General features: G+C 44.8%; 1 protein-coding gene across 1 annotated transcript in view; it reads right to left on the bottom strand.

Annotated features, from left to right (window-relative positions):
- The window catches only part of Paqr9 (progestin and adipoQ receptor family member IX), a gene marked incomplete in the record, with an annotated part of 3,747 nt that extends 3,565 nt beyond the window's left edge, over window positions 1–182 (bottom strand). The window contains 1 exon segment of the mRNA XM_005407735.2: window positions 83–182. Within this exon segment, the coding sequence (XP_005407792.2) occupies window positions 83–85 (3 nt within the window).
- Window positions 183–13,047: the final 12,865 nt, after the last annotated feature.

The raw sequence follows: 13,047 nt of genomic DNA, 5'->3' as shown, positions 1-13,047 counted from the left end.
CGGGGAAGGGCGGGGGCCCTCCCGGCTAGGGTTTCGCGGCCGCCGCGGGGGATGGAGTTGTCCCCGGGCTAGAGTTCCGTACCATCCCCCTCCTGGGGCCGCCGCAGCCCGGGCAGACCCGTTAATGATTGATGCGGGGTCCGAGAGCCGGCCCGCCAGCCGGCCGCGCGCCGGGGCGAGGGTCGGAGCCGGGATTCGAAACCCGACAGGCGCGCGGGCGTTCTAGAGGACACTGGGGAGCGCGTTCGCGGGGGGCAGGGAGCCGCGGCGCGGGGGAGGGGCGGGCCCGGCGCGCCCGAGCGGGGCAGGGCGGAGGGATGCGCTGACAGTCAGCGCGGGCTGCGGGGGAGGGGGCGCCGCGCCCGGGGGGGGGGCACCCGGTCCGATGGGTCCGTGACACCGTCAGACACCTGGTGCCGCTTCCCTTTGCCTCCCTCATCTGTGTGTGCCGTGTGTGTCAGCATCTCATTCCCCGCACGACATCAAGCCTTAGTTTATCGCCTTTCCTCTAGCGGACATATTCAGGTGCGTCACTATCCTATTTCCCTCGCCCTTGTCCTGTCCATACGAACCGTCTCCGAGCTGGCCGCTCGAGCCGCGGCTCGCCGGTCTTCTTGTATCTGTATGTAGAAATTTAGCCCGGTAGCTCAGCATGGGGCTGGACAAAGCCCACATTTTAATGAAAAATTCCCGATGATGCCAAGGTGATTCAGAAAGACTCCAACGATCTGAGAAATTTATTAGGAAGGGAATCCGAACCGGAGCGGTGCCGGAGTCCGGGGAGCGTGCTGATGAGGGAAGACTTCTCAGGGAGCTGGTGCATTCCAGCCAGAACTGAGAAGAGCAATGCAGATCATTTTGTAGAAGCAGGGAGGGGGTGACTTGGATAAAACTTGGATCAGCTTGGGTATGATTAACCAGAAGTACCTGGCAGGCGAGGCTGGGTGCCTGGAGGCCAGGAGAAAAGAGGACTGAGGAATCCAAGTGTTCGTGATGTACCGTTGCTTGAAAATGTGCCCTGAGGTGTGACAAAAACGAGGGGCTAAAAATCCATGTGTTCGGAATTGTTCACCATGTCACCCAAGTGTCAGTAATGGCCTGGTGGTGTAACAGCCTAACTTGCACCTCTGGCCTGTGGTACACTTAACATCAAGGGGTTGGACACTAAGTGCTTTAAAAAATCTTCTAAGTATTATTTTCCAACATTACAGAAAAGAAAACTGAAACATCATTGACCATAAAGTGCATTCTGAGTGCTCAGAGAAGGCTCCGAATGCAGGCGGGCTGCTTTAGATTTCAGCTATTAATTTTGCACATCCAGGGACCTGCAGTGCTAAAAGGAAATGCGAGGAAGGACAGTGTGATTGAGGGAAAGACGTTCAATCTTCATTTGAAAATTCATCTCATTTTCATTTTTAAAATGAAAGGCTACTTTCATCACTATAGCAAATCCTATAAGTAGGTTAAGGAAGACTTAGTAGAGGCTCAAGATGGATTTAAGCATGGGTAAGAATTATTTATAGCTGGCCGTGGTGGAGCACTCCTGTAATCCCAGCACTCTCGAGGCTGAGGCAGGAGGATCATTACAAGTTTGAGACCAGCTTGGGTTACAAAGTGAGCTCAAGGCCAGCCTGAACTGCATAGAGAGACCCTGTCTCATGAAGACAAAAAAAAAAAAAAAGAAAAAAGAAAAAAAAATTATTTATAACTAAGATGTCATTCAGTATTGTAAGTGTCTAGAATTACTTAACAGTCTTTTTGAAGTTTCAGCTTCTCTCTGAAATGTTTTCCACTGGTAATTGATTTGGCAAACTCTTACACAATTAGGCCAAAGGTACAGTTTGGTCTTGTGCCTTTCTAACCCATCACACATTCCTGATTAACAGATTTTCAAAAAGGGGTTTTTCATTTTCTTGTTTTAGTGTTTTCTGATTTTTCCAGTCTATGGTCTTGTTGCTTTAAAGTGAAATATAATTTCCTTCACATCTGGAGTAAGGATCCATGCTAATTTGTAAAAGTGCTTAAGATTCGGCATTTAATTAAAGCCATGGAATGATAAACCTGAATTCTGGGCAGACCAGAAAATTATTCATACCCCTTCCACAAACAACTTGAGCTGAAACCTGTAAAAGTGTTGCTCTTATAATAATTCCTACATTCAGTAACCTCTTAGTTGCATAATCAGCTCACTTACATAATTGGGGAAAATACAATAGTTCACTTCAAGAAAAATAGTGGAGTTCTGACTGTAAGTGAGTATGTAAAAATTATTCTTTTAAAGAGTCCATATTTTATAAGGTGAAAAAAATCTGCCATGGCATTTTGTCTTTCAGAAAGTCTTTGTGGTCTCTGCCTTTTTCTCAAGAATCCCTGAGCCTACAAACCTAGCTGATGCCATGGAGAGTGGTGTTGGTGAAAACGCTCTGATACACAGGCTGGGCAGCTCTCCCTACTATACTGTGACCAAACTATATAAAAAGGGGCTGGGGATTTAGCTCAGCGGCAAAGCACCTGCCTGGCAAGTGCAAGGTCGTGAGTTCGGTTCCTGGTACCGGAGAAAAACAAAAACAAAAACAAACAAACAAAAAAAAACTATATAAAAAGAACTAAAGAAACAGCAAAACTATTATAAGTATAAAGTGTTTCCATTATAAAAGGAAGCATACAGTATTATGACTTTTCCTTAATTACAACTAATCTGTAGAATATTTATTCATTTGTTTGTTTGAGGGTCTCGCTATGTAGTTCAGGCTGGTCCTGAACCCATTATGTGGCCCAGGCTGGCGATCCTCCTGTCTCAGCTCCTGAGCAGTGGGATTACAGGCATGCACCACCAAAACTGAAATGTAAAAAACATCCCCCGAATCCTACACAGGCTGGGTTTTGCAGTTTGTCCTGGTAGACTACCTCTTGTCAGTGAAAACCACGTTCCCATTGCTGGGCCTGGCTACACAGATAGAAGCAACAGGCTGGCTGCCATTCCCTGAAGGGGCGTTGCGAGATAAGGCCTGTCTAAGGACACCATTACCCACTACAGGGTTCTTCAGAGCAGAGTCACCAGGCATGCGCGGGAAAGTGAGTGCCAGCAACGGAGAGGCAGAAACCAGCTATTTCTCCCAAAGGAGAGCTTGTCAAACTGAGCCCACAAATGTGTTCCTTTTTGGTAGCTCTGTGGAAACTCTGTACACTGGGTCCTGGCTGCAGAATGCCGTCAGATGTGAACTGTGGCAAACTGAACAAAAGCTTTTCCCAGTCTAGTCTGCTTGGGCCATTTCTTCTAGACCAGCTACGGGTTTACAGTATTTATGTTGCTCTCTACAGTAATAAAAGGAAACATATATAAAAATGCCACAATAAATTTGATGTTGTTTGATAAGGAAAATTCTGTAAAGCATGGCGTTTTATTCACTAATCATAAATTTGTTTTCAGAGGAGATAATTTTTAAATCAATGTAGCGAAAAACTGATCAACCAAACGAACAAAAAACCTGCTGTGGACCTAGTGGTTAATTGTACTCAGTCTCCATAAAGACAACTCTGTAGGGTCATCCCTCTCAGAATATACGCTCTAAACAAAATGCTCCCCTTTTTCCAAATTAAAAAGAGCTGCGATATTATAAACCATACTCTTGCAGGTCACATGCAGTCACAACCCAGCAACAGGGTCTGCGCTCCCTAAGGGCGGAAAACCTTATGGCTCAAGGAATGACTGTCTTTGGCCGCCTTTGGGGAAAAGCGTGATCTAAAGCCAGGGAGAAGGCTGGGAGCTGGAGAGAGAGCTGAGGGATCATACGCTTATCTAGCAATGTTTCTGTTTACTGATGTGGTGACAGCCTGCTTTTCAGAAGAAAAGCTAAGGAAAAGTTGTCGAGGAGGTTTTTGTCTTTTAAATGTCCATACCGAGTGTCAAGGGCGCCTTCCCCAACCTCAGCAGGTTCACCTTTTTTCCTACCAGTAGTCTCCAACGTGGCTGCACAAGAAGACTAAGGTGAAGAATAAAATACTGCAACTTCTGTTTAAGTAGATTTCATCCTTCTTGATGTATACACCTGTACTCTGTGAAGGTTCTTCTGATATACTTCTGTGTAGTACTACATGGAGGTAATTTATAAATAGCATGTTGTAATATGTTGGGATATGGGGGGAAATCAATACATTGACTGAAAGCATCGGTGACCAAAACAGTGAACTGACCTCTACTCCACGGTCCATTGCCTTTGTCTGTCCTGCCTGCCTCTGTCCTCTCCCAGGTCCAGGGTGGACTCCTTGTTCCTGCCTTTCAGGTTTCGGGGGCAGGGGGCTGGGGGTTTTGCCGTCTATTGGCACACACTCCCTAAACTCAGGAGAGAGCTGCCCATGTGCTTGGTTCTTCAGTCCCATCCATGGCTTCCCTGACCTGGGATGGTGGTCTCAGTCTTGGAGTTATTTCTCGAAAGTCTGTCCTTCCTGTCTCCTGATGAGAACTTATGTTATCTTTCTACAAAGCCTCACGTTGTATTAAACCTAATTCAGAGTTATCTTCTGGGGAGCAAACTATCAGAGGCTGTTGCCTGCTTTTGATAGGGCCTTTTGGGTGGTTCCCACTTATTTAACTTGAGGAACAGTTTTAGTAGAAGTGTATCAAATAGATTACCAAAGTCCCCCTTATTTATCAAAAATATTCCTTGAAGCATGGTGCTTTGTACATTAGAAGCACTCAACACATTGTGACTGGGAAATTTTTTCAGTAGAGGAAGCCTCAAAAAAGTTAGAACTGAGAAGCCTGGAATCTCAGAGTAGGAATGCCACTTAATCCTTAAGATCATCTGGTCTGACTCTGCATTCATAATAATTACTTTGCTTATTGATCATATACTATATTCAGGTACTGTGATAGGAACTTTATGTATATTTTCTCATTGTCTGCATGGTGAATACACTATTCTCATTTTGGGACAAGAAAACCAAACAAACTGGGACCCAGGCAAGCAGCCAGGTGGTAGAGCTGGAGTGAAACCTTTTTCATTCCAAACTCCTTACTCCTTCCTTTCTAAGCCACTGTCCCCTAAGAAGCCGTTGCACAGCTAGCCATGAACACTTCCTGTAAAGACACCTATCTTCTTCCATTTTAAGTTTTTTCATCATTGCTATTGGAAAGCCTCGTTAATAACTGAGTACAACTGATGAGAAAAACATGCATCTTGGCCCAAAGCTCAGCCATAAGGGTTACTGAATATTGAATAAAACTACCAATTGGATCTGGCTAGAAAGTCCCCCCAAAGAATGATGCCAATCATTGTGGAATGTGACAGCTGTATATTGATAAGGCACATTTAAAATAAAGAGCATCTTCCTCCAAATGAATCACATCTCCTGGATAGGTACAAAGAGGCACACAGCAGATTCTATGACTTCGCGGATGATCCTTGCATTTAGAACAATGCTACTGATTATGTTAATGGGTTAATAGAGGAGGAATAGTATTTTTCTGTGATATTGCATACTTAACATCATGAGGAAGGTGCCTCAGTCCCTGGCTATTTGGGCCACAGTTAAACTCAGTTGCCCTTGGTTCCATTTATTTTTGAATATAATGATGTTCCTTTCCTTTGAGATTCATACATATTTGTTGAAAATATTTATGAACATAATTATCTGGATACTAACTACTAAACTAAGACTATTACATCATATATATATCATGCATGATATGAAGGATATCATATATATGATTCTGGGGATTGAACACGAGGCCTTTCCACTGAGCTATATCCCCAACATTTTAAAAATTTTTTACTGTTAGACAGTGCCTCAGTGAGGGTTTTACTAGAGAAATAGATACAACACAAGATATACAAATGTAGAAGAACTTACAAAATTAGCTCACCGTGGTCAGCTACAGAGTTGGATGACAAGGAATGCAGGGGGTGTCTGCAGACCAAAGGATGCAGTACAAGGTCTAGAGTTCACTGCAGTGTACCATGCAAGTCTGTATCAGGAGGCCAATGGTTCTGCGACAGAAAGCTAACAAGTCTACACCAGAAGGCTGAAGGATCCAAGCTAGAAGCTGAAGAGTCAGTGCTAGATGCCAGGAGACCACATCTAAGCTGAAGGCAAAGACTGGAGCTCCTCCGAAGAACGGAAGCCCATCTGTCCTTCTCATTTGTCCTTTTATATCATTCAGGCAATGAGCCACCCTAGAGTGGGTCCTCTACACCATAGGGTGTAGAATTGCTAAGAAGGTTTAGTTAAACTTCTACACTTCTCAAATTGACACAATCAATCACCCACTACAGACAGGGTCTCTGTAAATCACTAAGTTGCCTAGGTTGGCCTTGAACTTATGGTCCTCCTGTATTGATTTTTTAAAAGTGTGTTTCATTGGCCTTGTATTCACCCTGTGCTCCATTCATGTGCAAATCAGAAGCATTTGGGGTTACCAGTGTCTCCTCATCACACATAAGTCATTGCTACACAATGAACAAGAGCATTTTTTTTTCTGAGAACATACTTAAGCTTATTGGAGTGTTTCTTTTAACCCTTGTGTTCTCATAAATCTGTGGTCATAGTGGATTTAATTTTGCTGTACTCTTCATCCTGCCTTACTCCTCCAACTTCCCCTCACCAATCTCAACTCTAGATGCCTCATTCTTATAGATGCTTAATTCCCTGCCTAAGACACTTCCCAGTACTGGGGAGGGACTACTGGATACATTTATAGAGATCATTTGGAACAGTCCCCAGCTTTGTATTTAGTAAGCACTAAAAAGCAGTATATATGCAAAGCTGGTGTTAGGAACCCAAGATGAGGATGAGCAGCAGAACAAAACCAGAGCACAGCGGTGTGAAAAGAGTCATCCTTGTTCTCAGCTGTCGGGGAAAACTTTCCAGAGTGCTTTAATGCAACCACTTTGTGATTACTCAACTGGGTATGATCAGAAACATTTTAATGCCACCTTAAATACCATTAAGCATTAGATGGTGTTATGGTTTGTGTTTAGATGTTCCCCAAAAGCCTCATGCAGTCATGGGGCAGGCTTCTAGAGATTGTGACTGACTCACAGTCCAACGCTGGGATTACGGGTGTGAGTGCTACACCTGCCCTGGGCTGGGCAGCCTGCATACAATATAAGGGAGGGAAAGAGGCTTGCTTTTTCCCCTGCTGCTCCTCCCTTTTTGCTCTTGCTGCTTTTGCTGTTTTCTGCCTGCCATGAAGTGTTGCCCTCTGCCATGTGCCACTCTGCCTTGGAGCCAGCTGAGTATGGATTGAAACCTCCACGAAGTGTGAGCTAAATAAACCTTTCCTTCCTGAAACTAATGTAGGTCTAGTAAGTGTAAACACAGCACTTTTGTTAGGTTTTTGATGCAGAAGAAACATGGAAAGGAGGGGACTGAGCACAGCACAGGACCCTGGGGCAGACAAAGGAGGTTGTGGGTTTATGAGGACTCTGGTTAGAGGCGGAGCTTAAGGGACAGGCTCAGTGACATGTTAGGAGCTGACTGGCCTTCCCTGGCATGCATGTGCACAGAAAGGGTAAGAGGGAAGTTATGCTCAGGGCTGAGGGGAGAGGAAGAGGGAAGTGATTTCTTTGTTTTGGGGCTTCAGCCATGTTTGGCCACCGCCACAATGATTCAGCAATCTGTACTCGGGCAGGAACCTATCAACTTTGTTTTATTAAATTACTTTAAAAATTTTAAATATCAAATAATTGGATGTATAGTTGCCAAAGCAATAGACTTGTGAAGCATCTTAAACACTATTCGGAAGGCAAAACATGAGAGTCTCTCTTAAAAGGAAACTCAAGGAAGCGGGATAAAGCAAATCTCTTTTACTTGGGTTGTTTTTGTATTTACAAGTATTAAATATTAGTGATTTCACACTCACGCTGAGCTCACAGAATGCCTTGCACGAGGAGAGATGGCGTCGGCACAAATGCTGTAAAGGAAAGGCTACTGAGGAAGAGGAAGAAGTTTCCCTGTGTGAGACAGACGAACCAGCCAGTGTCGAGTTTCCAGACTGGAATGTTACTGTCCTTAAGGCTGATGTGATTTTCAAATTACTGCAGCCTCCTGGTTGATGGCAGAAAACCATCCCCTTGATTGGAAATGGAAGCGGAGCCCACTAGCGGGACCCTCTTTGAATCCTGTCCTACGTAGTGGGTGGTGCTCAGTTTGGGTAAGACAGGGATTTTTTTAAAGGCTGAGATTACTAATCTCCACTCCCCTTTGTTCTGTTGTCTCCTCTGCCCACCTGGACAGCCTTCCCGCAGTCCCTTAAATCCAAGCATGTGCCATTCGAAGAGGCTTCCTGCGCCTGTGCACGGCCTGTCTCCTGCATGGTGGCCCAGCGGAGGAAAAGGGCAGCTTCCGAGGCAGCCCATGCTCTGCCAGCATGTGGTGAGCCAGGCATGTGGCATCTGCCCCCAAATTGAAGTGCCTTTTCCTGACTCACTGATGGGCAGGCAGCTGCCTAGAGCCCTTGCACTTGATTTGTGTTGCTGTGTCTCTCTGGCCTAAATGCCTGGCTTCCTGACCCTGCCCTTTCATTTAGCTCTCTGCTGTCATTGCCACTTCTCAGAAGACTTTGCTGCCTGCTCTGTCTAAAACCCTCCTTGTCCCTCTCAGCACCTTCTTCACCGTGCTTTATTTTCATATATTTACTATCTGAAATTTTATGACATCAGGTATAATAAATAAGTAATTCATTTCCCTCCTACTGAAACAAGCTCTATGAGGGCAGGAGCTTTGCTCGCTGGTCTGTCCGTAGCTGCTATCAGGGTCCCTGGCACATAGTAGGCATTTAATGAGCATTATGGAATAATGAAAGACTCTTCCCGAAAGCTAAACCCAGAGTTAGGCTCAGCTCAGAATATTTGTACTGACACTGCTCAGGCAGAATGTCCTGTAATTAACTGACCTCTGCAAACCAGAAATGCTAAACCAAAAATAGAAAACACAAAAGCTGCTGGCTGTTAACCTCAGTCATTAGAGCAATGTTTTCTGCACTTTGGAATCATTCACATACGCGAAAACCAAAAAGCTGCATGCCACATCCTCCACCCCCACTTGGTGTTAGAATGATCTGTGTTTACTTGCTGGACTGGTAATTTGTCTGGCAAGAAGCTACATATAACATGGGCCGTTATGATAGAGAAGGGGTGCAGCACTTCGATTTGAATTTTAAAGGTCAATTCTAACAAAGTAGTTTGTATCAAAGAGAATTCCTCGAATCTCTTCTATTAATAGCATCAGTTAGCACCCCTGCAGCTCGGTAGAGTCTATTTAGGACTCTGTCTCACCATGTTTTCACCTTTACTGAAACACAGTATAGAGGAGCAAATGTCAGTGCAGATATGGTGCCATACCGACATAAAAAATTTATCCTCTTGGCCCATGGCTTGAACTGTTAGAACTTAATAGATCTTCCTCCGGAAAGCTTGGTTTAAAAATTCTTGGAGTTTTGCAAATGCTATAAAAGCTTTTCAAGACCATTGTGCACTGATTTTGACCTACTAGTGAGAGTACAGCCAAGCGTGCAGCGGCAGAGACAAACTCTGATTTCCACAGAGGTGGTGCCCACTCCTGGCAGTAACAGCTGGGGCAGCCTGTCCCACAAGCACACATTTAGCCCTGTGGCAAGCCCAGTTTGGGAAGAACAGAGGGAGCAGCCAGGCTTTTGCTGCCACCAGGCTTATGGAAGGACTTCTCTTCTAGGTGTCCCTTGGGTTCCATCTTGCAGGTGCCAGCTGACCTGATAGCCTCCCATGGAGGGCAAATGTGAAGGCAGACTCCAGCCCAACACTGTCCGCAAAGACCCAGGGAGGAAAAGAGCTCTGGGAAATGTGGGTACATGAGAGGTGGGGAAAGATCTGAATTTGGTGTCAACAATATGTGGGATGTGAAGATTAAATGCATCCAGCTTGATTGAGAGTGGATTTCCTTTGACCTAATGTGCACACTCAGTAAGAAATTTAGGAAATTATAGTCTTCCTTTTTTTTTTTTTCTTGGTCCCGGGAATCACATTCAGAATCTTGTGCTTGCCAGGCAGGTGATTGTGCCCCTGAGCTGTATCTCCGGCCCTAATCTTGCATTTTTAAGATCAGTAGTTATGTATCTGTGTTTGATAACACAGGAAGGTTGCAGCTGGGGGTGGCTCCTGGGAAAAGAACAATGTATGTCCATTTGCCTAACCCTTTTGGGGAGGAAAGGGGTGGAGGCTATCCAATTGTAAAACTTGTCATTTGCATTTTTCATGCTTTCTTTGGGAACAGAGCCGCAATGATAATATTTAGCTCTGAAAATAAAACAACCTACATGTAGCTGTATTTCCTCCTTTCATCCCTTTTTGCAAATTCAGAGCTCCTGGAGCCCTGTCCCAAGTGGAGCCCCTTACTGCTAACTAATCCTGTACCAAGTGACAGTAACGGGCATTAATGCTTCCACCCGCCTTTCCTCAGCTGAAAACTGTGTCAGGGAGGATGCTCTCTCCTGTGTGTGAGATATCCTGTGCTTATTTCTTTCTGTGACAGCTGGGAAAATTGAACTATAGTGATCACCCACAGCCCCTTCTTTTCTTCTCCCCTACAACTGGCTGAGTGCCTAAAACTGTGCCTTATGGAGACCTATGATGACCCACCAGTGATCTTAGCATGAGATGGGGCGGCCTTTTGCCCATTTCCCCAGTCCCTTCCATTCCTTCCTGTGGGGCAGCTTTTAAAGTCCAGGCCCCCACTTTGCAAATGAGGAAACCAATGCCCAGAGAAGTAAAGAGTTAAGGCCGGTCGGCTGGGTTGCTGCCTTACTCAGCCCTGTGCTTTCTCTGACACTACGTAGCTACACAGTGAGAGGTGATTGAAAGTGGCTTTCAAACTGGCCCAGGCTTAAAGCGTGACTTTGTCACATACCACCGCTCTGACCTTGGCCAAGCTGTTCAGCTTCCCTCATCCGCAAAGGCAAACCACACTGCCTTCCTGCAAGGGTGTTATAAAGATTGATGTAAAAATAGTGCCAGCCACAGAAAGGTATTGATAAAAGAGAGCCATTTCTGTTATTCACACCCAAGGAACTACCAGCTTAAAATGGTACAGCTTTCAAGAGTGTTCACATGTTAATAGGGTCCTTGACAATGAAAAGCTAGAGGATTGATGAGCTTTAGGAATGGGGTGGATATCTGGGCACCCAGCCCAGTGAGAAGAGTTAAGGGTTCAAGGGAGCTGCACCTGAGTGTGCGGAGAGTCACTCCCTGTGGGAGGTTGCTCAAAAGGAAGACATCTTGCTGGTTCCAGGCAGTGGTCGGCCTCAGATGGAGAAGGAGACCATGCTCAGGAAACCCCATCTAGATGTGCTGATGGGGGATGGAGCCCGGCAACCGGAAATCCAAGGGAGGCAAGATCCTGCTGGTCTGAATAGCTAATATCAGTGTGATCTAGTAGGAGGGGAGGGGGCCACAGAGGCTGGGTCCATAGTCAGGGCCTAGAGGAGCTGGAGCTGGGGGCAGACTGATGAGTCTCAACATGTGGGCAGACGCTTCTGCTCTTCCCTTTTAAGTCTGGCAAGAATAGCTCTAGTATGTTGAAATGTCAATTGCCATTTGTTCTAATTTGCATAAAGGGGTGTTGTATTTTTAAGTAAAGAATTTATAGGGTGAGAAAAAAACTAATTACACTCTAAACCATTGGTTTATTGTAAAGCCTCCTCTTCTCCCTTTTAATATAGCTAGAGATGTTTCATATAATTATAATCCATGTGTGAATTCCGCCTTATATTCTATTTCTAATGTAGATGTTTCCATAAAATAACAGCACTCATCCTCTTCATTTCAAATATGTCTGTGACGTTCCATTAAAACGCTCTGTTGGAAGGATTTGAGATGCTAAGACTTTATCATAAGTATCAACTGATCTGTGGTGAAAGTATCTTTGGACATTTTTTCTTTTAGGTTTTCCCTTGCTCTAAATTCCTCAAAGTTGAATTAGGAGGTCAAAGTTATATACAGCTTAGTGGCTCCTGCTTTGCTGAATTTCTTTTTGGACCAACAAAAAGTGAGGTGTTGGTCCTCACTACCCTAGAATCCAAAAACACTATGCAAATCTCACTCCACATTCCACAGGCACCAGACTTGTACGCACCTCTGGTGTGGACCTGGGTCCACACACCAGTGTGCACTCTACGGCTGTGGAGTGCTGGGCCTGCTGAGTCATGCTGGGCTCGGCCCCAGGCTGACCTCAGCCCGACAGAGGCCAAAGAGGAGATGTGACTTCATACTCTCCTTAGGAACGTGTGCTTTGTACAGTAGAGGGGAGCAGGATACAGAAGCGGTGTGGAAAAGGAATTTTCTGTGTGTAACATCTGGAATTACTGGGTATGTCATTATTAGCTCCTTTTTGTAATTAGAAAAAGCAATTTCTTTTCATTAGACATGGTGATAACCAGTTCTTCACCAACTGCATTTCAATTTGTTAGTATAAAGGAAGGCAGTGAAGCTAGTCATAACCTCTGAGCGGTTTTGTCTGAAGCCCACTTGTCTATAAGCTCCTCGGGGTGGGGACCTGTCCTGTGTGCTCCCACTCTGTCCCCGGCACCTGGTGCAGCACATCCTATGCAAAAAGTATTGGTTAAATTCATAAAAGAATGAATGTGTTTCTAAACTTTCAATAAATGCGACAACCCAGTTTTTTTCTTTTCAGGGGATTTGCTATCCAGCCTACTTTTATAGCTTTAAAAATAGTTAGCAGTGACAACCTAATATTTAACAGACCATTAAAGTATCAGTCAAATTCTAGGAATTCTCTTGTGAAACCTACCTTAATCAGTACTTTTCTGGGAAAGTACAGGATAGTTTTGAATTTGGTTGGTACACTTGTCTCGGGTGAGGGCAGGCAGAAACGTGGAGTCAGCAAGGCGCCCTGGGCTCTATCTCTAAATGGTCTCGTATGAATTAATTATTAGACAACACGCACTGCTCCGCCCACGTCGACTTCCTATTTTCAAGATTGTGTTTCACAAATCCTCAAGTAACACTGGAAATTAGTTTTCTTCCAAAATTTGTTATAAAATAAATGTGTAGC

This window comes from Chinchilla lanigera, unplaced genomic scaffold, assembly GCF_000276665.1.
Source record: "Chinchilla lanigera isolate Chin_1 unplaced genomic scaffold, ChiLan1.0 scaffold00107, whole genome shotgun sequence".
Taxonomy (NCBI): Eukaryota; Metazoa; Chordata; class Mammalia; order Rodentia; family Chinchillidae; genus Chinchilla; species Chinchilla lanigera.
Note: the sequence above shows the minus strand (reverse complement) of the source record. Positions and strands in the feature narration are given on the sequence as shown.